The 25,422-nt window shown below is 47.8% G+C and overlaps 1 protein-coding gene across 2 annotated transcripts in view; it reads left to right on the forward strand.

Annotated features, from left to right (window-relative positions):
- Positions 1 to 18,205: 18,205 nt before the first annotated feature.
- LOC146196216 (uncharacterized) overlaps positions 18,206 to 25,422 on the forward strand; it is a 102,765-nt gene continuing 95,548 nt past the window's right edge. The window contains exons 1-2 of one of the 2 annotated variants that reach the window (XM_084598123.1): positions 18,206 to 18,493; positions 20,443 to 20,604. Coding sequence is in view for 1 of the 2 variants with exons in the window: in XM_084598124.1 (XP_084454250.1) it covers positions 20,598 to 20,604 (7 nt within the window). In the remaining variant the exon portion in view is untranslated. The remainder of the gene's footprint in view (positions 18,494 to 20,442; positions 20,605 to 25,422) is intronic. The other variant, XM_084598124.1, reaches the window with a different exon arrangement.

The raw sequence follows: 25,422 nt of genomic DNA on the forward strand, positions 1-25,422 counted from the left end.
AAAGGCGCAGCATCTGTCACACTTGTTTCTGTGGACACCTGCCCGCGCCGTAAGGGAAGGAAGGCGTTGGAAGTGAGAGTGGAAAGAGAGACAGAGTAGCCGCAGTGGAGTGCTACAGAGTAATTTCGACCACCTGGAGATCTTTAATGCCACAGCACACGGACGCCTTTTCGTTTCGCCTCCATGAAACGCAGCCGCCGCGGTCGACATCGAACCCGGAAACTACTGCACCAAATGCAGGGGTAAGACGCCCGACGCCGCAGTACCCGGGTTCGAACCCGACCTCGGCGGCTGCGTTTCGATGGAGGCGAAAAGAATAGGCGTTGCTGTGCTGAGCGACGTAAGCGCACATTAAAGATCCCCAGGTGGTCGAAATTACTCCGTACCCCTCCATTACGGCTCCTCTTTCTCTCTTTCCACTTTATCTCCCACCTTCCTTCCTTCCTTTCCTTACGGCGCAGTTGAGGTGTCCACAAAAAGTGAGGCCGTTACCGTGCTTTTTCCCTTCCAATAAATCAAATCAATCAATCACTGTGCATTTTATATTACTTGTGAGGCTAGGTAGAGCCTAACGCTCGCCAAATTATAGTTTCTTGCAAGAATACTGTATAGACAGCAGGCCTCTGTAGAATTCAAGCAGCTTTGAAACACTGGGTTGACAAATATCCTTCAAATGAGAGACACTGAACAATATAGGGTAGATTTTATGGAGTGTTATTCTCGCAAGAATGTGCCACGGGAGGGTTGGACGATACAGTCGTCTTTTAGCCCCGACGTGCAGCCCACACAGACAGAGCTGTTACCCCCAACCCGCGGTGCGAGAAGACGCTTCTACGGCGCGTTCGGGCCAGAGGGGACAGCGCCGAGTTACTTGAACAGTTAAGACCAAAGCCTTTAAAGGCCCATGCTGTCGTGGACGTAGTGTGTCCCGATTTAGGGCGTTCTGATTGGCCGAGGCAGGATGTGTCCCTGCCATGTGCAATGCCACATTTGAACGCACGCCAAGGAACGCCACGCGACAGAAGCGATGGTGTACCATCCAAACACACTTGCCGGAAAAGCGTGTTAGATACAGCGCCTTTCTTTTCCTGTAAACCTATTATAATTAAGGCGAAATCCTTTAATGGTTCATATCGTCGTGAACAAAGTGTGTCCCGCGTTTGCGGCGGCTGTCGCATGGCGATCCTTGGCGCGCGTTCTAGTGTGGGATTGCAGATGACAGGAATGCTAGACAAGATGAGACTTCTCAGGCTTTCGCCTTTCGCTACTATAGTCGCTAAAATCCCTGTAATTTTTGTGCTCGAGCACACGGAAATGCACAACACTCAAATGCAACCACTGTAGCTAGCGAACGTCCCACTCGCGTACGGGGGTGAAACAAAACCACCTAATTGGAAAGCACGCGCAAGGCGGTGAGAAGAGTCTGCTCACCTGGCGCAGCTTCGTGCTCAACCGTCGAAAGACCCCCAGCGAGTTGCGACACTTGAGGTTCTTGTGTGTGTGTGTGTGTGTAGGTGGGGGGGGGGGATCAGGAAGTGTAGAAAATTGGGGGGCACAGCCCTATAACTGTCTACTACTAGCAGTTAGGGACCACTGCAATAGGGCTGTGCAAGGGAAGAAGAGATAAGTAGAGAGGGGTGGAGCGAAAGGGAAGAGGGGGCAAAGGGCAAATAGAGGGGAGGAGTTGGCGCGAAGCCAGAAAAGGACGCGCCTGCAGGGTCTAGAACCGGGGCGAAGGTCAGTTTTCAAGCTCTGTCAAGTTTTCAAGCCCGGTGACCTAGGCCTAGCCCTTACCTCCCATGTTGGCGCCGAGGCGGTCAAGGCCCTCACCATCTGGCCCCTCTGGGACCAGAACATTTTTCTCTGCGCCACCCAAGACGTCACCACAGCCAACAAGCTAGCCCGGGAATTCATACTGAACTCAAGTGAGGGCCCACTTCCTCTCGTTGGCCACGCAAAACTCAACGGGGAGGTGTGTCGGGGTGTCATCACCATCCACGAGCGGGAGACCTCGGTTACTCTTAGCAACAAACTCATCTGGCGCGACGGAGAAATCGCTTTCGTCAGCAAGCTCGGAAACTCGTCTGCTGCGCTGGTCACCTTGGTGGGCCGGAAAGTGCCACGCTTTGTCCTCTACAGCTCAACGGTCACGCCGGTGCGGGAGTACAAGCGCACAATCCCAGCTTGTTACCGGTGTGGAACCATCGGACACCGGGTGGCCATCTGCCCTCGCCCAGTAGAAGAACGCTGCGACCATTGCGGTCAAAACATGGGGATGGTTGCCGATGGCATGGCACCCCACGAGTGCAAGCCGGCCTGCATGGTCTGCGGGGAAGCCCATATCACGGGCTCGCGGGCCTGCAAAGGAAAATTTCGAAGGCTTCAGCAAGCCCGGAGCCCCAAAGGGCCCCCAGCAACACGACATCTCCAGTCGCAGGGCAAGGTGTTTGGAGGTGATCCCGGCGGCAAGGCTGAGAGCGCGCCGACCAATCAGAAACTACCTCCATCCTCCAAGAAGCCGTCATCGAGGACGTCACCGAAAAAGATTTCACAGGGCCAGGGCGGTCCGGTTATCCAGGCTGAGGACTTTCCGGAGCTCGGAGGCAGTGGGTTATCAACATCTGCAGCTTTCAAGAAGTCATCGAACAAGGTAGGCAGCTGGGCTGGGGTCGCCTCCTCTCCCGCCTCTCGCGCCCCTTCCTCTCTCTCCCCAGAAATCCTAAAGATGCGCCGCTAAATGGCAGCCCTTCGTGCGCAGGTAGCTCAGCTAGCTGCTGAAAACAAAATTTTACGCTCTGCACACGCAACCCCACCTTCCCCGCCGTCATCGCCGGCGGACCCAGTGATGCGCCCTGCGGAACCCGAGCCTATGTGCGAGGGCCCTCGGGAAAAGGCAATGGACAGTCGCATAACGGCTGTAGAAAACACTAGCTGAGTTGGTAGGCCAGCTTTCCAGCTTCGGTAAGGTCCTGGAAGACATCACTCAGAAGATGACCATTGCAGTCACCAGTAGCGTCAAAACATGGTTGAGCGAGAATGGTTCGCGCCTCGGCCGCAGGCTTAAATCACCGAAGGAAGTTAAGCGCCCGTCAAAATTTATGCGCAAAATTGACCTGGATGAAATCGTCGAAGATCCTGCGGAGCCCCTCCCAGCTGCTCAGGGACTGGGAGACGTAGCTGCGCAGTCTAACCCAGCTCAACTCCAAATTCAACATGGCGGTGAGAACTAAGCCATCCCGCAGCCCCCCAAGTTTTTCCCTCATGCAATGGAACTGCCATGATTTTAAAAACCGTAAAAAGAGAGCTAACTTAAGATTATATCCCGAGACTTTTAAGCACCCATCAGTACGTAGTTGGACCCAAGAACCTAGGGCTGCGGCGAAGCTGTCGGGCTACAACCTGTTTCAACGGGATCCGTCCACCTGTCTTCTTGTCCACAAAGGCTTTACCGCGCAGGAGGTCGATCTCGAACTTAATCTTATTCGTATGTGATGGTGACAGTCCTCCCCTTGCGTCGTACTGATTCACCCGTACACATCTTAAATATATACTGCCCCCCTAAACTTAAGAACATTACGTTATCGGACATCTTTAGCAAGGCGCGAAAGGTAGCAGATCGCAATCCCCTTCTGGTTGTGGGGGATTTCAACGCCCCCAGTCAATTATGGGGCTACCGCAAGGAATAGTCGCGTAGCAGAAAGCAGAACTAATCTCCACGCTGGGCATTACTCTTCATACTGACCCCGTCCATCCAACACGTGTTGGTAACTCCGTAACTAGGGACACCTGTTCCGATCTTACCCTCACCCGCAACATAAGACACGCTGACTGGATCAACATCGAGGACACCTTGGCAGTGACCACTGCATCATCCACGGAATCATTTACACTCGTGTCCTACACCGCACCATAACACAGGCCGTCCTGCCAGACTGGACGGCTTTCCGTAAATCACTGACAGCCTCCAGTATGCCCGGAGACGACTATTCTGCCTGGGCCCAAAGCCTCACCCAAACACTACACAAACACGAGAAGCAAATACAACTCACAGGTAAGGTTACGGATGTGGACAATCATCTCCTTCACCTTTGGGAAGCGAGGCGCAGCCTCACTAAGAGATGGCGCCGTCAGAAACAACAAGAAACTCCGCTTGAGGATTCGCGATCTCACCCAAAAGGCGGCTGAGTATGCTGCCCAGCTCACCGACTCTAACTGGGTGGATCGCTGTAACTCTGCTGCTAGACAAATGTCTAGTCGCAATACTTGGAGGCTATTCCGCAGCCACAGATTCCACTCAGACCCGCACAGAAACACCGAAACATCTGCAACGAGCAATTCATAATTTCAAGGGCAATACTGACAACTTGCACAGACTCTACGGGATCAGTATCTGTGTCAAGTCCAAGGCACCCTTTGACAGGAATAACTCTATGCAGGCAGAGATAATCCGGATATGGATCGTCCGTTCCAGCTCCATGATCTGCGGGCAGCTCTTGCTAAAATGAAACGAGGTACCGCTCCCGGCAGGGACAAGGTTACGGTGAAACTTTTGGCCAACCTTCTTGATCCGGCGTATCAGTCCCTGCTAAAATATATGAACGCAATCTGGAAAGAAGAAACACCCCTCCACCTAGAATGGAAAACCGCTTATCACCATCCCTAAGCCGGGTAAGCCGATCAATATCGATCACCTGCGACCTATCTCCCTAACGTCTTACGCAGCCAAGCTCATGGAGGCCATGGTTCGAGATCGCCTCTCTGAATATCTGGAAGCTTGCAATATTTTCGCAGACACGATTTTCGGATTCCGACCTCAGAAGTCAGCACAGGAGATTCTGCTTCAACTCAGCCACGAGGTACACACGCCTTTCGAGCACCCTCTCAGCGGCAAGGTGCTTCTCGCCTTGGATTTGAAGGGCGCTTTCGACAACGTGAAGCACAGTGTCATCCTCGCTCACCTCAGCGAGACACAATGCGGACACAACACGTTTAATTACGTAAAATAGTTCTTAACAGACCGTGAATCCTTTATCCGCATTCAGGACAAGGAGCGCGGCCCTTATGCTATGGGTACGCGGGGCACGCCACAAGGCGCAGTGCTGTCCCCACTACTCTTTAATTTGGCAATGCTTAATCTCCCTGACCAACTAGATGATGTTCAAGGTATACAGCATGCGCTGTATGCCGACGACATCGCCATTTGGGCTACAGAGGGCAACACTGGTGAACTGGAGGACTGCCTGCAAACAGCGGCGGGCATAGTGGATCGCTCATGCTACGTACTGTGGTCTCCAGTGCTCTCCTCAAAAATCAGAATTCATGCATCTACGCCCCTCAACGAGATGCAAGACACCAATACTTCTCTCTCTGGCTAGCGGACCCATACTCTAAGCCACAGAGATTAGTCTTCGGACTCTTTATTCATCAAAACTGTCGCGCTGACACAACACTAGCCAAGCTTCGCAAGGTTGGCGACCAAGTGGGCCGCGTGGCCCGCCGCGTCTCCAACGAGCGTGGGGGCCTCAGAAGCAGGGATGCGATGCGACTTGCCCCTGCTTTTGTGACGAGTCGAATTCTTTATTCAACTCCATACCTGCACTTGCGCAAGCATGATGCAAGGTCAAAAAACAGCGCGGCTACTTGGGACAAACAGAGAAGGGAGAATAACGGACAAGCGCTGACTAACAACTGAAGTTTATTCGAAAAAGCACAGGTAATATACACTTTTTTTCTCAAGAACCAGGACGCATGCGCTCCCAAACAAGCATCAGTCTAATCATGGGAATCCAAATATACAATCTCAGTGTCATGCAGAAGCACCGATGGCGTGCTCACGCAACTATCCTCTTTTCTATGGATGTGATAGGCTTCCGATAACTCCCTGGTTAGTTGATCCTTATGCCTGTAGATTACATTAGTGTTGTTAAAAAGAGGTGTGCATAGTTTTTTATCAGGATATCTCTGATCATTATTTAAAGGGCAGTCCCGGTAGTGCAGGGCAAGGTTCGAAGATGGGGCATTTTTCAAAGATGCCTTATGTTGGCGTAGCCGGGTGTTGATACATTTACCTGTTTGGCCTATATACCTCCTTCCGCAAGAAAATTCAATGTCATACACCACGCCTTCAGCACATGGTACGAACTTAACCTGGTGATTTATTTTACACGACCTCCTCTCTCTTTTTTGTTGATTCTTCATTCTTCTGTCCACAATGGCACATATCTTGGCAAGTTTTTTGGGGGCTGAAAATACTACATCAACACCATATCTTGATCCTATGTTCCTTAACCTATGCGACAACCGGTGTACGTACGGGATGACTGCGTACTTCTTTCTACTGCCCTGCTCCTGTGGCTGAGATCTATCTACCGACTTTAGTTTTCTTAAAATTTTTTTACAGGCAAGCGAGATTACCTGATCCGGATATGCCGCCAATCTTAATCTGTCAATCTGCTGTCCAAAACTACTAATCATTTCATGCTCACACGATTTTGAAAGGGCAGACCCCAAGCACGCGACAGCTATACCACATTTTACCAATTTTGAGTGGGCTGATTTGTAACTAAGTAACGGCTTCTCCGAACGCTGCCGGAAAGCCCAGCATACATGATCTAACTTTAATACTAACCTTAAATCTAAAAATTGCAACTCCTTGGCGCTCGGTACCTCAAAAGTAAACTTCAAACCCTGCCCGCAACTATCAAAGACCCTCAAAATTTCACCAACCTGCCCCATTAAGTCCCCCTGCACAAAAATTAAATAATCATCAACATACCTAAAAACCTGTTTTACACCTACCCCCAAGCTACTTTTTATTGCCCTATCCACAAAGCAAAGAAAAATATTACTTAGTACGGGTGCTACTTTTGAACCAATGCACACCCCCGCTTTTTGAGCATACAGTGCACCCTCCCATTCCACAAAAGTCGACTGCAAATAAAACCTTAACAGTTCCAAAAAAGATTCAACAGACACCCCACAAGCCGAAATGAACTCTTCTTCATCCTTATCAATCGTTATACAATTTCTAACATACTGCAGGAGCCTATACTGAGGAAGAGAATAAAACAAATCTTGGACGTCAATGCTGAACATTCCACTTGAACCAGGGTTATGACACTGCAAATACTCTACAATGGCCACTGAATTACAAACCAGAAAAGGGTCATCAACTACAAGCGTGTCCAAACATTTCTGCAAGAAACCCGATACGGAGTGTTGCCAGGAGGCGCGTTCCGTAACTATGCATCTGAAAGGAATTCCCGGCTTGTGGGTTTTGGCAGAAAAGAAAATTTCTAAACAGTTTTTCTCTGACTTGTTAACAGACTCCCGAAAGCGTTCCAAATTCATTTCCTGCAATAACCTCAAAGCTTCACTCTTTTGCCTAGTAATGTTAAGTCGGACTTTTTTGAAGTTTTTTGCGACGGCAGCCCCTGCTTTTTCTGTGAAAATATTCCCTGGCACAACAACAAAATGACCTTCCTTATCGGAAACCAATAGCCTCAAATCTTCAGATGACGGGAAATTCACCAGCGGGGCAAAGCTGTACCCCTTCACATGCCCCCCCTCAGTCCCCTTCATAGCCTCCACACACTCAACCATGCACCTCGGCTGCTCCTCTTTTTTGGCCTGGCGAGACACAGACCTTCCAAGCGACAACTTCTCTTCCTTGCCAAGGGTGGGCTGTACACAAAACTTCGGGCCTTGCTTCAGCACCTTTTGGAACTTTTCCGGCACGAGCGTGTCTCCCAAGATCAATAACTTGCCTTCAGTTCCGGATGGCGTCGTTCTCGCAGAAGTCCTTGCAGAAGTCCAGGGACGTGAAAAAGACCACATGAACTCCGTATGTCACTTCGCTTGGTCACACCACGCCCTGAAGCACCGTACACGTTGCCTCTCCCTACCACAGGCCACCCAGAGACAATCCTTGTAGTGCCTATGCTTGTGCCACCATTCTGATGCCATTATGCGGCACAACCGACGACTGTGGCCCTTTGACGGGAGAAGTCCTCCGCACCATAGCTGCACCTCAACAGGGCACAAGCCTCGTCTAGCATGCCAGGTAGCCAGGCGAGCTTTGAAGGCCGTATTGGCGATTAGTGAAGCCAAGGCGGCCTGGTCCTGAAGAAAAGCGGTATTAGAACAAAAAGGAGAGCTCAGCGTACAAGAAATAAACTGCAGAAGAACGGAAATCTGAGCTAGTTGGTGCATTGCAAGATCAAAAAACAGCGCGGCTACTTGGGACAAACAGAGAAGGGAGAATAACGGACAAGCGCTGACTAACAACTGAAGTTTATTCGAAGAAGCACAGGTAATATACACATTTTTTCTCAAGAACCAGGACGCATGCGCTCCCAAACAAGCATCAGTCTAATCATGGGAATCCAAATATACAATCTCAGTGTCATGCAGAAGCACCGATGGCGTGCTCACGCAACTATCCCCTTTTCTATGGATGTGATAGGCTTCCGATAACTCCCTGGTTAGTTGATCCTTATGCCTGTAGATTACATTAGTGTTGTTAAAAAGAGGTGTGCATAGTTTTTTATCAGGATATCTCTGATCATTATTTAAAGGGCAGTCCCTGTAGTGCAGGGCAAGGTTCGAAGATGGGGCATTTTTCAAAGATGCCTTATGTTGGCGTAGCCGGGTGTTGATACATTTACCTGTTTGGCCTATATACCTCCTTCCGCAAGAAAATTCAATGTCATACACCACGCCTTCAGCACATGGTACGAACTTAACCTGGTGATTTATTTTACACGACCTCCTCTCGCTTTTTTGTTGATTCTTCATTCTTCTGTCCACAATGGCACATATCTTGGCAAGTTTTTTGGGGGCTGAAAATACTACATCAACACCATGGTTGTAATTGTTCTGGTTCTGGTTTGTAATTCAGTGGCCATTGTAGAGTATTTGCAGTGTCATAACCCTGGTTCAAGTGGAATGTTCAGCATTGACGTCCAAGATTTGTTTTATTCTCTTCCTCAGGATAGGCTCCTGCAGTATGTTAGAAATTGTATAACGATTGATAATGATGAAGAAGAGTTCATTTCGGCTTGTGGGGTGTCTGTTGAATCTTTTTTGGAACTGTTAATGTTTTATTTGCAGTCGACTTTTGTGGAATGGGAGGGTGCACTGTATGCTCAAAAAGCGGGGGTGTGCATTGGTTCAAAAGTAGCACCCGTACTAAGTAATATTTTTCTTTGCTATGTGGATAGGGCAATAAAAAGTAGCTTGGGGGTAGGTGTAAAACAGGTTTTTAGGTATGTTGATGATTATTTAATTTTTGTGCAGGGGGACTTAATGGGGCAGGTTGGTGAAATTTTGAGGGTCTTTGATAGTTGCGGGCAGGGTTTGAAGTTTACTTTTGAGGTACCGAGCGCCAAGGAGTTGCAATTTTTAGATTTAAGGTTAGTATTAAAGTTAGATCATGTATGCTGGGCTTTCCGGCAGCGTTCGGAGAAGCCGTTACTTAGTTACAAATCAGCCCACTCAAAATTGGTAAAATGTGGTATAGCTGTCGCGTGCTTGGGGTCTGCCCTTTCAAAATCGTGTGAGCATGAAATGATTAGTAGTTTTGGACAGCAGATTGACAGATTAAGATTGGCGGCATATCCGGATCAGGTAATCTCGCTTGCCTGTAAAAAAAATTTTAAGAAAACTAAAGTCGGTAGATAGATCTCAGCCACAGGAGCAGGGCAGTAGAAAGAAGTACGCAGTCATCCCGTACGTACACCGGTTGTCGCATAGGTTAAGGAACATAGGATCAAGATATGGTGTTGATGTAGTATTTTCAGCCCCCAAAAAACTTGCCAAGATATGTGCCATTGTGGACAGAAGAATGAAGAATCAACAAAAAAGCGAGAGGAGGTCGTGTAAAATAAATCACCAGGTTAAGTTCGTACCATGTGCTGAAGGCGTGGTGTATGACATTGAATTTTCTTGCGGAAGGAGGTATATAGGCCAAACAGGTAAATGTATCAACACCCGGCTACGCCAACATAAGGCATCTTTGAAAAATGCCCCATCTTCGAACCTTGCCCTGCACTACAGGGACAGCCCTTTAAATAATGATCAGAGATATCCTGATAAAAAACTATGCACACCTCTTTTTAACAACACTAATGTAATCTACAGGCATAAGGATCAACTAACCAGGGAGTTATCGGAAGCCTATCACATCCATAGAAAAGGGGATTGTTGCGTGAGCACGCCATCGGTGCTTCTGCATGACACTGAGATTGTATATTTGGATTCCCATGATTAGACTGATGCTTGTTTGGGAGCGCATGCGTCCTGGTTCTTGAGAAAAAAAGTGTATATTACCTGTGCTTTTTCGAATAAACTTCAGTTGTTAGTCAGCGCTTGTCCGTTATTCTCCCTTCTCTGTTTGTCCCAAGTAGCCGCGCTGTTTTTTGATCTTGCAATGCACCAACTAGCTCAGATTTCCGTTCTTCTGCAAGCATGATGAAGACATCCTGGAGGTCATTCTCTACAAGGCAATCAAGAGGGCGTTCGACCTCCCGATCTCTACCTACAATGCGAGGCTCCTTGCAGGGAGGGTGGTGAACACCTATCGGTAGCTACACGAGGCGCACCTCACTAACCAATGCACTCGTCTTATGAGCTGGGCTGGATAACGCCTACAGCACAAACAATACTTCGGAGAGCAGCTTGGGATCAGGATCCCCAGACCGGATTTCTCATTTGGACTCCAGGCCGCCAGGGCCTACCAGGCAATGAGGCCGCCAGCTCGGCCGCCCGCGCACTCACTAACCAGGCCCCCGGCATAGACCATACCAATCTGGACCAGGACACTTATCCTCTCTTAACTTTTCAAGACATCTGTGCCTATTACCGGGACTCGCACCGTCAGTACCCAGCTCCTCTCAAGGGTCTAGGGAAAGCGGGCGAAATAATACTTCGACTTTTTACTAACACTCTACTGTGCACGGCAGTACTCAAACATTTCGACCCTTCCTTTTCTGTCCTCTGCCCTTTCTGTGGAGAGGTGGCTGACACCTTTCACATGGTCTGGGCATGCCAGCTAAATCCTTCTCTTTTACCCATAACCCCTTTCTCTACCCGAGAGGACTGGGAGGTGACCCTGCTTGGCTGCCTGGATCTAGCGGCACAACAAGCTCTGGTCCACCGAGCTCGTGTGGCGGCCCAGACCAATTGAGTCCCAGAATAAGGGATTTCACCTAATATTGTAAGGAAAGCGGCCCACTAGGGGTGGCTCTCCAAGCAATCTCTCCTTTTGCAATAAATGCTTTCCACTACCACCACCGGTCTCAGGCTACCTACGTGCTCTTGAAGCAGAACTACTCCGAATCCGAGATCACATGCATCCGTGTGGATCACAAATTCCCTGTTAACAGCTGCAGCTCTGTGGTTTCCGCGAGCGCTAAAGTTAGGCCTCGCAGTGCAGCCTCTTGCTCGGGACCCCAATGCCACTTAACACCTTCCCTTAACAACGTCTTTAAGGGGGCTTACAGAGCTGCACAATCTTGGATAAACAGCCGACAAAAGTTCACCATTCCCAGACCGTGATCTCAGTCCGCCTACATCTGCCGGGGAGGGGAACTTCGGACTAGCCCGGAGCTTTTCCTCGCACGGCAGAAGGCGTCCATTGTCTAGCGTGAACCCTAACAAGGTTATTCGGGTCACCGCTATCCGAGTCTTATTCGGGTTCATAGTGATTCCCTCAGACTTTTGTCTTTCCAGTACTTCCCTGAGATGGCGTAAGTTGCCGTATATATCACAATGTTATCTAGGTAGGAAAAAGCTTAGCGCCGCCTTGCATCGCCTAGAACACGGTCCATAAGACGTTGGTACACAGTCGGAGCTCCAGCTAGGCCAAATGGCATTCGGGTAAACTGGAAAAGACCCCTGTGACAGGTGAATGCGGTCTTCTGTCACAGGGATTCATCTCCACCTGAAAGTATCCTCTGTGGGCATCGGTTCTGTAAGAAAGCAGTGCCATCCGAATGGCTCTGTATGGCCGGCAATATGCGATGTATACCCGGTCCTGTTCAGTAAAACTGGAGGACGATTCCTTATCTTTGTAATTTCTAACAGCCATCTCTGTGAAGGAAATATAGTATCTCGTTTGAAAATTGGAAACAGTAAATGAACCCTCCGCAATTATTTTATTCCAGCACCATGAACAACCTCGCGAACCACCGGCTGCCGCCACAGAAGCAAGCGGCCAGGGTTGTGTTAAGTCGCCTTGATCATTTAGGTTCGGTTAGAGCTACTGTATATGCTGCTTTTGGTAGCATATACACTAAATATTCCACTAACTCTCTATAACGTGAGAGGGAAATAACAAGGAAAATAAGATTGGGATGGAGCGAATTGGACAAGCACTCACAGATTATGACTAGCAGCTGACCGGTATCGCTCAAGACAAGAGTATACAACAGTTGCATCTTAGCTGTACTTACCTATGGGGCTGAAACGTGGAGGCTAACAAAGAGGGTTCTACTTAAGTTGAGGACAACGCAGATGGCTATGGAAAGAAAAATGGTAGGGGTAACATTAAGAGATAGGAAACGTGCAGAGTGGGTCAGAGAAATGCCTGAAGTCACCGACATTCTAGTGGAAATCGAGAAGGATAAATGGGCATGGGCAGGACATGTAATGCGAAGAGAGGATAACCGATGGCCGCTTAGAGTCTGACTCGGCAACCGAGGATCCCTATTTCGACCGCCACCTCACCTTCCCATTTAGCAGCTGCCACGTGGCAGCCTTAAGATGATCACCCCACTGCGGTGGTGCAGTGGTAAGACGCCCGACTACTGTGCCTTAGTACCCGGGTTCGATACCGACCGCGGGCGGCGTAGTTTCGATGGAGGCGAAGCGAAGTGGCGTCCGTGCGCTGTGAATTGTCAGTGCAAGTTTAAGAACCCCAGATGGTCGAAATTTCCGGACTCCTCAACTACGGCATAGCTCATTGCCTGAGTCCCTTTGTGACGCTTAACTCCACAAACCAAACCAAACCCTCGGGGGGATACACTTGTGCGTACTGACGGCGCGCGGTAGCGATAGATAGTAGCGGTAGCGAACTAAGCGTGACCCCTCTCTCTCACCATAGCCGAACCATCCTCCCCATTAATGTTCGCATATACGACGTGGAAAGAGATGAAGTCAAGGTCTCAGTGAAATTCTTACTTTTAGCGCCTGTCCGATTCGTCATGATTCATTCTTCGCGGCCACTGAACTTAGTACATGCTAAGAGATATTAGCGTACGAAATAAGTAAAAGTACAGCTTCTCCATGTAAGACTGCAATATGCGATGTATACCCGGTCCTGTTCGGTAAAACTGGAGGACGATTCCTTATCTTTGTATTTTCTAACAGCCATCTCTGTGAAGAAAATATAGTATCTCGTTTGAAATTTGGAAACAGTAAATGAACCCTCCGCTATTATTTTATTCCAGCACCATGAACAACCTCGCGAACCACCGGCTGCCGCCACAGAAGCGAGCGGCCAGGGTTGTGTTAAATCGCCTTGATCATTTAGGTTGGGTTAGAGCTACTGTATATGCTGCTTCTGGTAGCATATACACTAAATCTTCCACTAACTCTCTATAACGTGAGAGGGAAATTACAAGAAAAATAAGATTGGGATGGAGCGAATTTGGCAAGCACTCGCAGATTATGACTAGCAGCTTATCGGTATCGCTCAAGACAAGAGTATACAACAGTTGCATCTTGCTGTACTTACCTATGGGGCTGAAACGTGGAGGCTAACAAAGAGGGCTCTACTTAAGTTGAGGACAACGCAGATGGCTATGGAAAGAAAAATGGTAGGGGGAACATTAAGAGATAGGAAACGTGCAGAGTGGGTCAGAGAAATACCTGAAGTCACTGACATTCTAGTGGAAATCAAGAAGGATAAATGGGCATGGGCAGGACATGTAATGCGAAGAGAGGATAACCGATGGTCGCTTAGAGTAACAAACTTGATTCCAAGGCAAGGAAAGCGTAGCAGAGGGCGGCAGGAAGTTAGGTGGCCAGATGAGGTTAAGAAGTTCGCTGGGGCCAAGTGAATGCAGCTAGCACAGGACCGGGTAATTGGAGGAATTGGGACCTTCGTCCTGCAGTAGGTATACAGTAGTCCGGCTGGTGATGATGATGACACTAACTCTAGATGGATGGATGGATGGATGGATGGATGGATGGATGGATGGATGGATGGATGGATGGATGGACGGACGGACGGACGGACGGACGGACGGACGGACGGACGGACGGACGGACGGGACGGGACGGGACGGGTTGGGATGGCATGGCATGGATGGACGGATGGATGGATGGATGGTAGCAATTGCTACCATACTCGTTTTTTTCCTATATTTTAAATTTTGTCCTAAATGGGTACCTATATCATCATTCTAATATTTGCATTTTTGTTTCTACCTTACTAACATTATGTTACTTTTCGGCTTTTACGCCACCAATATTCTAATCGTTTTTGCTAGCTTCCCCCGCAGGATCATTCACCCGGCCACTAGTATCTCTAAACTCCAGGGCTTTAGGAACAGTGACTGCGCCTGCATCGACTCCCAGGTGGATAAAATCACATTAGGGTATAATATGGTTAATTGTTAATTGGCCACTGACGACAGCGCCCCAAGCGGCAAGCTAACCAGGCGGACCGCCGAGAGACCCCGGCATGGGCGACAACGCCAAGCAGAGCGAAAGCGGGCGCCATTACCTGATGTATAAATAAACAGTTTTGCTTGTTATACTGGCTACGTCTACCACAGTTACACTCACAGAATAACACCGACAAAACTTTTCCGCAAAAAAAAAAAAATACGAATAGTGCACTGGGGTTTAATTTTTTTTTCTTCCCTACTAGGGCTGATAGGCTCAGAGATGTGCGACGAGACGCCGACGCTTTTGCCACCATTTACCCTCGGCGCGCCATTTTAGCATTATAACGATTGCCTTGTATTTCATTTCGACACCAGCTCCCACCTAGCGGCCATCTGCTCTTTAATTGGCACGCGTATCGCTCGCGGTGATCAACCGCGCGACACCCTTCGCCAGCATCTGGGCTTTGTACATATGCGAATCCGGGTGAGTCGGCGCTGTCATATATGGCACCGTTTTTGTTTGTGAGTATTTTGAGAGTTAAGACTCGATCTTTCGTGAAGCGGCACAGAAAGTTGGAATTAGCAGTGAAGTTTGAGGACTGCCCTTGCACGGGTGGGAGCTGTTGCTCGGAGTCTTACGATATGTGGAAAAGAGTGGAGTGTGTAACCTGCACAGGTGTGAGGATCGTACCTGGCTAGCGTTGGAATAAATATGAAGGCCTGATGCTGTGAATAACGACCGTGCGCTCATCACATAAAGCTACGTACGTTGACGATTTCCTGCTCGTTATGAAACCCTACCTAAGCAGCTCCAACGAGGACTGAATAAAAGGATTTTTCCTAACATTTAAGGCTGCTGACCCGAATTGGCTTTCAACTCCGAAATTCGACAAAATCCGTCAATAAATACTTTCACCTGTCAATGGCGTTCAGCGCAACCTGCATGCGTGTTAGCACTGTGAAGGAGGTCTGGCAAAGGTCTACTTTGTGTGTGCCTCTCTGTTCTTCTTGTCCCGTCTTTTTTGCGCAGTTTTGTATTTCCTTATGTCTACTCCCCAGTGACTCTGGGAACTCCAGGACAGCGCAGCAGGCCTTGGCAACTTCGGTCTTTTGGTCAGCATTAGCTATCCTGTGCACAAGGTGGACTTCAGCAACAACAAGCATAAAAAGCTGCAAAATGCTAGCTACCTGACTGCATGCCTTGATAGCCGCCGTCAGCGAAGCAGTGTAGAAAAATTTCAAAGCGCAGCACTAAGGCAAGAACACTAGCGGCGTTGGCAAATTGAACGAGAGCAAGTCTATGCATACAGTGTTGCCGTATATCCAATGGCATCACGCATAATTTGAAAAATATTGTCTCAAAGGCCGGCGTCGAAGTACTGCGTCCTGCCCCTAACAAGATTTACTCCATGTACCTAAAAATCAAACGTTCGTAGCACCTCCTGGAAGAGACCAAGAAGCGAATCTGGGAGTGCCAGGAGTATACCTTATCTACAAGATTCCGTTTTCTTCAGGCTGACACTACACCGGACAGACTGGGTGGTGTATGAATGAGAGAACCTGGGAACACATGAATTCACTCAAATGAACCCCATTAAGCAACCTTGCTCTATAAAATCATGATCATGCCCAAAAAAATGCAAATTGCAAATCAAGCCAATTCGTGATTGGAAAGAGTAGGCAGGTGCGCGAGATTAAGAAGGCGCGTGGTGGTTGACCATGGTGGACTAAACACGTGTCAGTACACCATCTGTAAATTTTGCAACTGAATTAGAATTTTTGCGCAGAGCTTATCACAAAGCAGCAGAATTTAAATCTGGGACAGTAGGTACATGTTTTAAATAAACACGAGTGCGCCTTATCTCTTCCGTCCTTCGTATTTTGTTTGGTTTATTTTTTCACGATGAATAAACAGCGCTACAGACTAGGATGAAAGTCAAGAACAAACAGGACGGGCGCTGGTTTGTTCTTGACCTTCGTCCTAGTCTGTAGCGCGGTTTATTCATCGTCACCGTACCAACTTGTCCAGATGTCACTTCTATTATTTTTTCAAGTCCTATAGTCACAAAGAAGCTGAAGTTCTGTTCGTCTTCTTCGTCACACAAAGTTTTTTCACCCTTATGATGTTTTCTGTCTCCTAATTACAGATGTTTGGTTTATGGGGTCTAACGTCCCAAAACGTCTCAGATGCCGTAGTGGAGGGCTCCGGAAATTTCGACCACCTGGGGTTCTTTAACGTGCAGTCACACCGCACAGCACACGGATTCCTTGCTCTCCGCCTGCATCGAAAAGCGGCCGCCACGGCCGGGATTCGATCTTGCATCGTTGGACACAGTAGTGGAGCGGCCTAACACTGTACCACCGCGGCGGGAAAATACAGGCATTTTTAGTGTCAGCGCAGTCCTTCCTCTTTAATTTGCTTGCGTCTATTCTTGTGGTGGCTTGATTTTTTCTGTGTACTAACCGGCTCAGATATAATCAGTTTTGTAATAGATTTCCATTCTTCCACCCTAGCTGCGCCACCAGGCCCATTCAACATTCCTTTAGCTGCAGATCAACGCACAAGCGATCATAGATTTCCGCTAAAGCACCTCCTACTCAAAGCGCATTTGACAGGGGTGGGACAAAGCTCGGTCACTGCGCGTGGGTCTCCGCTATGCTAGAGAGGCCTACAGGGTTAGTCCTGCGTACTTGTACCCACTACCCGCGCTAACCTTGCGACTTACGACAAACATACGCTTCCGATCTCCTTCGTTTCGTTTGAGGTGCGCATCCCTGAAACATTTATACATATTGTTTATACCCCCGCAAACTCCCCTAGCATACCTAATCACATCTTGGGCTTCCCTCCTTTCATCTAATTTACGTGAGCTCGATGTACCACTCTGATATATCTCTCTCCCTCTCTCTGCAGTCTTTGTCCTTTGACCTCTCCTCGTCTTCAGTGCAGCTTAGCGCTTTTCAAAATACAATTACGAATTAAGCCAGCATAGGTGTGCGCAGGGTTCTGCATTAAGGGAAGCGGAGTTTCATCACAGGGAAGAAAGAAAACGGTAGGACAATGCGCTCTCATAAGAGTTAGCGCTTGTTCTGTTCTTTTACATCCTCTCGTGCATGTTTTTCAGTGCACCTTGCTTTTTCTCTTCCCAATACAAAAAATATTGTCCGCTTAAAAAACAAAAGTTTCGCAATGGATGCAAAATTGAAAATGACACATCGACGTGCTTCTCATAACAGTTCCCTGAGTTTCCGGGAGTAAAGGTGGAAAGTAAGCAGTGCGGGCAAATCACATCACCGGGTCCTTGGCCGCAAGTATCTTTAAAAAACCTGCATGGCCACAAACAACCCTGCATTTTTAAAGATGTTGGCACAGGTGCGACAGAGTAAAGGTACGGGCCGACTTTTCACCCCCCTCCCTCTCCGGCCCTCCGTGTGCAGACGCCTACGAGGCGCAGATTTGACGAGAAAATACGTTTCTCGCTCGCCCAGCCGCGCCTCCCAGCCGCGCTTCCTTCAGCATGTTCAAATCCAGCGCCAGCGCACAAGCTATCTGGTCACGAGGCTCAAAAGCCAAAGCCATCCGTGGTCAGCCGGCCGTCCTAGCCAAGATATGGTGGCCATAGCCAAGACCCATCCATTGTTCTAGCGTTCTAGCCGTCAACGGTGAGTTGCTGAAAAGGCGGGCTTGGCTGGAGGGTTTGTGTGGGTTTTCTTGTTTTCTGCGTTTATGTGATGAAAGGTAAAAGGGGTTCAGCACTGCAGTGGGCAACCAGCGTTGTGCCCACTCGTATTTCGAGGCCTGAAGTCGTTTTTCTCGTGGTTCCGTGGCAGCAGCGCACTTAACCGCGAACGTTGGACCCTCATCACCACAAAGTGCGCATGTAGGCAGACGGTGCTGTTTTTCCTTTCGTTTGAGCTGTTTTTTTTTTTTTTTTTGCTGACTGCCTGGTCATACAAAAACAGCTGGGTGAAATGTTCTTGCATGTGGGCACAACCGCTGAGCGTGTCAGTGAGTATATTCAAAGCTCCCCTGCATTTCAGCACTTGATACGTAAGCCTTTGTGTTTGAGACGTTACAAGTAGGGAGCTCGCCTTTTGATTTCATATGTTCGCTTGCACTGCTATTCCTACGCGTTATGGTACATTTTAATTTTTTACCTCTCCCAGGAGCATGCTGGCGGCTGTTTTTTCAATGTATTTTGAAAAGTGCCAGTGAGGTAGCGCGTATAAATTTTGGTAGGTTTTTTCCTTTTACTTAAAAAAAGAAAACAAAAACTGCCTCTACGCGTGACGTATTGTGCACCAACCGGATTCTCAGTCTTTATGGTGTCTAATAATTTGACACGTGCTACTTTAAACACGTAGTACATTTTCTCAGTGGTTTTAGCAGATAGCCACCCTCTTCGTTTTTGCATTTAGCCCCCGGACCAGTGAAGCAAAGAGCATCATTTCACTATTTGTGTACGTTTTGATAAACTTTGCAGAGAGAGTTCTTGGAGCTCCTGCAGTGTGCACCACGTTACCCTTGTTGCAGGTGTCCTTTTTTTGCTTGTTTTAACTCCCCTTTTGATTCACTTCTAATTGTGGCATACTCATCTGCTTTATGCTTGCTTGAGAACTTGTCTGTGTACATTAATGAGCCTCAGGTGGTTGAGTTAACCCAGAACTTCACTACAGCATCCCTCATAACCGGAGTTGCTTTTGGATGTTGAACTCTGTAAACCAAATTTACCTGTCAGCAGTAAGTGCAAATTGCATGCTAAAAAAAGGATGTGTTTAATCCTTTGGAGTTGCCAGTGGCTACTGATGGTTGTCATTAGATTTGGTTGCTTAGGAATGTGATGTGTGCATACCCTGATGTTGCTGTACTGCCTGTGCATGTTTGGAATGGCCTGCCACCTTTCCTATCTCTCTCCTGTTGCCAGTTTGGTCGCTTTTTGTAGAATGAATTCCCATTGGTGGTTTAACATATATCAAAATTATGCAGCAAGCTTCTGACAAACTATGCCTTGTTTTGGTTTTTGAGCTCTTTCCTGTTACTATTTTCGTGTCGTGGTCCTGACAGCGCTTATACGCTGTGCTGGAATGCACCATGCACTGCAGATGTTTCGGGAACCTCTCGGTCGGCTTTGTAGAGTGTTGCAAAGAATGGGAAAATTTAGGTCGAAAATAGTGGCAAATCGGAGGTTTCTGCATGTTTGTAAAAGGGTAATGATGGAATATTTTTCTCATTTGTTCCACATGCGGGCAGCAAAAATGGGTCTCAAAAAACTTTTCTCAAATCTTGCAGCTTGTACCACTCTTATATTGTCTGCATTTGTATATGTAAAGGGTGCACAGCATTTTCGGGTAACCTATAGCCTGTTAGTAAAAGCTCTTACTGAAGTTCAGAAATTACAGCGCTCTAATTATAGTTCTATAACCTTTTGTGGTATGTATTGGTTTTGCTTAAAGTAAGGCTGCATGATTTGGTTCTTGTCCTTGGTGTGGAGCCCTTAAGGTACACAAAAAGCAAAATAAAGTTAGGGCGAATGTTCTTCTTAGCATAGAATTTTAATTTTAAACTTGAGGACTCTTATACAGGGACTTCCTTATTTGGGAGTCAGGCTTTAAAAAATTCCTTTGCATAGACTACTAGCACTGAGTAGCTTGTTAGGTCTGTCTTATTTTCAATATTATTTAACATCAGTATTTGCCTGCATTGTCTGGAATTGATCTGCTTTCGACTGTGAACACATTTGTGGCTGGTATGAGCCAGGAAAATGATCTGCCAGAATGCACCACCTGCCAGACAGAACAGTAACCAAATGGCTTTTCCTCTTGGTTTCAGAGCAGGCAAAACAGTTTCTTCAAAGAAATCCACAACCTGTGCACCTGCTGAGCCATGCTGTTGGTCACTTTTCTGACCGGCAGGGGACGTAGCCCATTGTGTCAGCTGATGAGACGGCATTTTCGAAGACTGCATTGGTTGGCAGTTCGTCCTTAATGACAGGTAATCCAGGTGGATGCCGATGTTATATTGTCAAAGATCGTAGACCATAATATGATGGGTTCCTTCTGGATGTTAAAAACCCTACTATCCATTTCATGATCGCTAGAAGTCCTGTGGGCAAAGTAAGCACAGTTGCACAGCACTTATAGGCTGAGAGTTCAACTAACAGATAGCTGGATGGAAATCAGCGAGGACACTCAAAGTAGATACTGGGCACACCACTTGAAAGTAAAACTTACTTTCCTTGCATTAAAACACAATGCAAATTAGACCATGATGCTTGCCCGGCTGTGTTTACTGAAAGGAAAGCACGCTTGACTGCCGAGCCTGAAGATTAGAGACGGTGTACAATGTGCCCGTTTACTGTGATGTCAGTACTGATAAAATAATCTTGGGTCATCCAGATTTATCCACAGTACTCTACTTTGGTGTCCCCCATATCCCAAGGCTAACCAAGAGAGTTCTACTTAGGTTGAGGACAACCCAGAGGGCTATGGAACGAAAAATGGTAGGGGTAACATTAAGAAATAGGAAGCGTGCAGAGGGGGTCAGAGAAATACACAAGTTACCGACATTCTAGTGGAAATTAAGAAGAAGAAATGGACATGGGCAGGACATGTAGTGCGAAGAGAGGATAACCGATGGTCGCTTAGGGTAACAAACTGGATTCCAAGGGAAGGAAAGCGTAGCAGGGGGCGGCAGAAAGTTAGGTGGGGGGATGAGGTTAAGAAGTTCGCAGGGGTCAAGTGGATGCAGCTAGCACAGAACCGGATTAAGTGGAGAAATATGGGAGAAGCCTTCGCCCTGCAGTGGGTATAGTCAGGCTGATGATGATGATATCCCAAGCCGCTTTGGGACGTTTGACTCCATATTCTGCATCACACTATGATCAGTGAAAAATATTTTATTGTGCAAACCAGAGTACGAAGCGCTCTTGTGAGCAGTAATAACACGTAGCGAAGTAAGAAAATTGTGTCTATTGTTTAAGCTCTTGCTTTAAAGGCATAACGTGAGAGCATTAACAGCTCCCTTTGCAGATCCTTGTCAGCACACGTGCGCTTTGCCTCATGCTTAATAACTAATTATTATCTCCCTCATCTTAAAACGCTCTCTATCACACATTTGCTAGCTACCATATTATATGAATGCCACCCCACGTAGATATAAAGCCTTGCTTAACCAAGCCGTATGAGCGTGCTTGCGTGACATAGGTGTAATATCCTGGGCACCGAGGGCTTTAACTTTATCGCACTAAAACAGCTGCATTGTTTTTTTTTTAACATGATTTTGGCATGACCTATTTCCTTCATTCAACTCATGTATCAACCTCACCTTATTAATGAGAGGGTGACAAGCATCGTTAATAAGCGGTATAAAATGAAGCTTGTGCAAAGCCTGCGCGCCTACATGTAGTCATGATGACCAGATAGTTGAAAGCTTCTATGAAAATGTAGAATCTGCATAGGGGAAAGTAAAAACGCAGTATACTGGGTTGATGGGAGGGCCGAGGTGGGCAAAAAGCAAACTGGAGATCAGGCAGTGGGTGCGTCTAGGAATAGTAGGGGGAGTTACTAGTTGAGTTTTTCAGAGCACCATAACTAAAGAATCATCTTCTTAGCTAACTGAAGACCCGGAAGTAGACAAGGAAAAATCCTAATGGACTTAATGCTGTGCTTGGCAAAAAATTTTGTCACGTTGAGAGCAGTGTGCGGCCTTGCGTTATCGTGGAGAAGGCTCCATTGTCCAGATGCCCACAAGTCAGGGCGATGGCTTCGCAGTGCATCACGCGTGTGTTGCAGCATGCGGATATAAAACTCCTGATTTTGTGTCTGCCCTTGTGGGACGAACTAGTGGTGTATAACACTAATTGCATCGAAAAAAACTATCAGCATCATCTTTGTTTTGGTCTTCTGTCGCCGCACCTTCCCCGACGCCGGAGAGCTTGGGGACCGCCATTCGGCGCTCTGCCTCTTTAAGGATCGTATTGAAAACATGTTTTGTCTTCAGCAGTGATGCTGTCGACGAATGCAGCATCCTTCTCTGCCTCGGAAGACCAACTCAGCGCTCACTGATGCCCACGTGTCCCTCTGGTCCTATATGAGGCAGTACGGCACTAGTTTGTCATTTAGCTTTCGTTTCCCCAAGTTTCTCATGCACAATTTGGTGGCATCTTGTCTTATTAATGTCGAGAGCATCTCGCAGCATGCGGACTGTAATGGTGCAGTCTTGCTGATCCGAGCCACGTTGTTTTCACTCCGTGAGGTTGACGGGCGCCCCTGCCTTCTGTTGTCTTCCACCGACGTTCTCCCCGAAACGAACCCCTTGTTCCACTCGAAAACTCGCACCCGCAATAACGTCTCGTTGCCGTAAGTATCACGAAGGAGCTCATACGTCTGTGTGGCTGTCTTGCCAAGCTTCACACAGAATGTTATGTTTACATTTTGTTCGAAGTAGACTCCCATCTCTCCACATTCACTCACAGTAGAATGCGCGGACGACTAGTGACAGCATATTTTTCGACATATACAGTCGAACCCGGATATATCGAACTCGACGGGGATCGCGAAATAGTTCGATATATCGATAATTCGATATACAAAAATCGGCTTGTGACGGCACTTACAATGCCAAAAAACGATACCGTATTTGTCGCGTCAGCAACCCACTCGCATAATAAACCCACCCTGCACTTTTGCACAGAGAATTTGAAAAAAAAAAAAAAAAGCGTTAAGGCCAGCTCGCTCACATGCAAGCGATTGAGCGATCTCAGGGACGAGCGGCAGCGACAGAGCGAAAATTTTCAACCTTGTTGGAACTGCGTACTGCGTCCCTCTCGCTGCTCGAGCCACCGCGGCAGCACTAAACTAGGCTTCTGAGTTGCCGCGGCGGAAATCGCAATCGCGAGCGTTTTCGCTTGCATGTCGATGGCGCACGTCACTCCGTTTCGGTCGTCTCATCCACAGCTCATTTCTTGGCAGCGTGCCAAGATGCTGCGCAGCGATAACATCGTTTATCTTTTGATAGCTCCTGCGGTGGCGGGGAGCGAACTTGGCAGAGTGCCCGTGATGGCTTGATTGCACAAGACTGGTTCGATTTATCACGCCGCGATTTATCATGATCGCAGCAGCTGAACGCGTGCTTTCGTTGATTCATACATGCAAGGATAAAAGACTCCCGCAAAAAGAAAAAAAAAACTGCCGCTTCTTAACGTCCGCAGACACCATAGCCACCTCAGCCGCCGCGCGCGCAGAGGGTTCGCAACACACGCTGGAGAAAGCGTTGACGCCTGTCTGAAAACGGGCTGAGCTGGCTTGGCGCATGCGTAGCGCGTGCTGGAGAGAGATAGCTTGGCAAAAGGATGGACACACCCACGCACATGGCTTGCAAACGTCATGTGTTGGCGCGCTGAAAACGATAACTGCAGATGCGCACGCCTTTGGGGAATGGGCGCGGCGCTGCCCAGACCAGCCGTCGCCAAACTGGCCCCTCTCATTCCTTCCGCGGGTGGTTTTGAAAACGGCACGCGGCAAACGGCCAAGGGGGATGCGATCGTGCAGTGTGTGTCAAAGAAATAACTCTTGAGTTAAGGACATTCTAAGGAATGAGAATAAAGGAAAAATGGACAGTGCATGTAGTGCAAACTGATGGTTGCTAAGGGCAACAAATTGGATTCCAAGGGATAGGAAGCGTCGCAGGGGGCGGCAGAAAGTTAAGTGGGCGGATAAGGTTAAGAAGTTCGCTTGGGTCAGGTGGGTGCAGCTAGCACAGAACTAGATTCAGGTGATGGTGATAAACAACCTTGCATTGCTCATGCCTATCCAGGATCTGCTTAACCGAAAAGTCCATCTCTCAAACAGTTCGTCAACCTTTTTGGTGGAGGGTGCTGGCTGCTCAGAAATAAAATTAAAAACAAAAAGACATGACATGCAAAATTCATTTGAGAACAGCCATAAAGTGCCTCCCCTTTATCTGATTGGGGGATGGGGCCGAGGAAGATGATGGGCACAGGATTCTTTTTTTTTTTTTTTACATGGACAGAAGGGCATAAATTTGCAGCCCCTTCTTTAGATAAAAAAAAGGTTCCTGTGGCCAGTTTGGAACAATTCTTGCACATTTCAGTAATTTTTATCAGTTTTACAGTAACAACGCCCTCCCTTTGGTGTAAACATTATGGCTTTCAGCTTACCATTTTGTCTCGTATGAGAATATCAAGTTGACCTCCACACCCCGGAGGAGGTCAAAAGTACCTTCAGTCAGTGTTCTCAGTGTTTTAGATTGCCATATTACCACTCAAGCTTTTTGCATTATTTTAAACTTGAATCAGAGGGTTACCAAATTGTATACTCTTTCTTTTCATTTCATTTCATTTGCAGTGAAAATATGAACCAAAGAATGCTTGTTGTGATGTTACGTCTGTTTTATTCAGAAGTGGTTCTCGGCACCAATTCTGAAATAGTTCTGTTGGTGCCAATCAGGTGCCGATGAGGTGCAGTTCCAGTTCTGTGGTTTAGGTGTAGCCTGTCAGCAGCGCCGCACATTACTGGTGCGCATTTTCAATCGTGCCTTGTCGTCTGCTCGCTTGTTGCCGTTGGCTGCGAGCTGTAAATTCTCGCGGTTAGGCTATTTTCGTGCCTTGCGAGGCCACCGACGACAACATTGTCAACGTCATTTTTAAGAAATTTTTGGAGTCCTCCGAGGAACCCGACGCCATGCTTTACTTCGCAGCAGCACAGTTAATACATCGTTGTTCTGACCGAGGCCACTCGACTGGTTCAGACAGACCGCACCTAACCAAGTTTCGTACAACTAAAGCACTGT

The sequence above is a fragment of the Amblyomma maculatum genome, chromosome 3, assembly GCF_055883805.1.
Source record: "Amblyomma maculatum isolate TAMU_Amacu chromosome 3, ASM5588380v1, whole genome shotgun sequence".
In the NCBI taxonomy this organism is placed as follows: Eukaryota; Metazoa; Arthropoda; class Arachnida; order Ixodida; family Ixodidae; genus Amblyomma; species Amblyomma maculatum.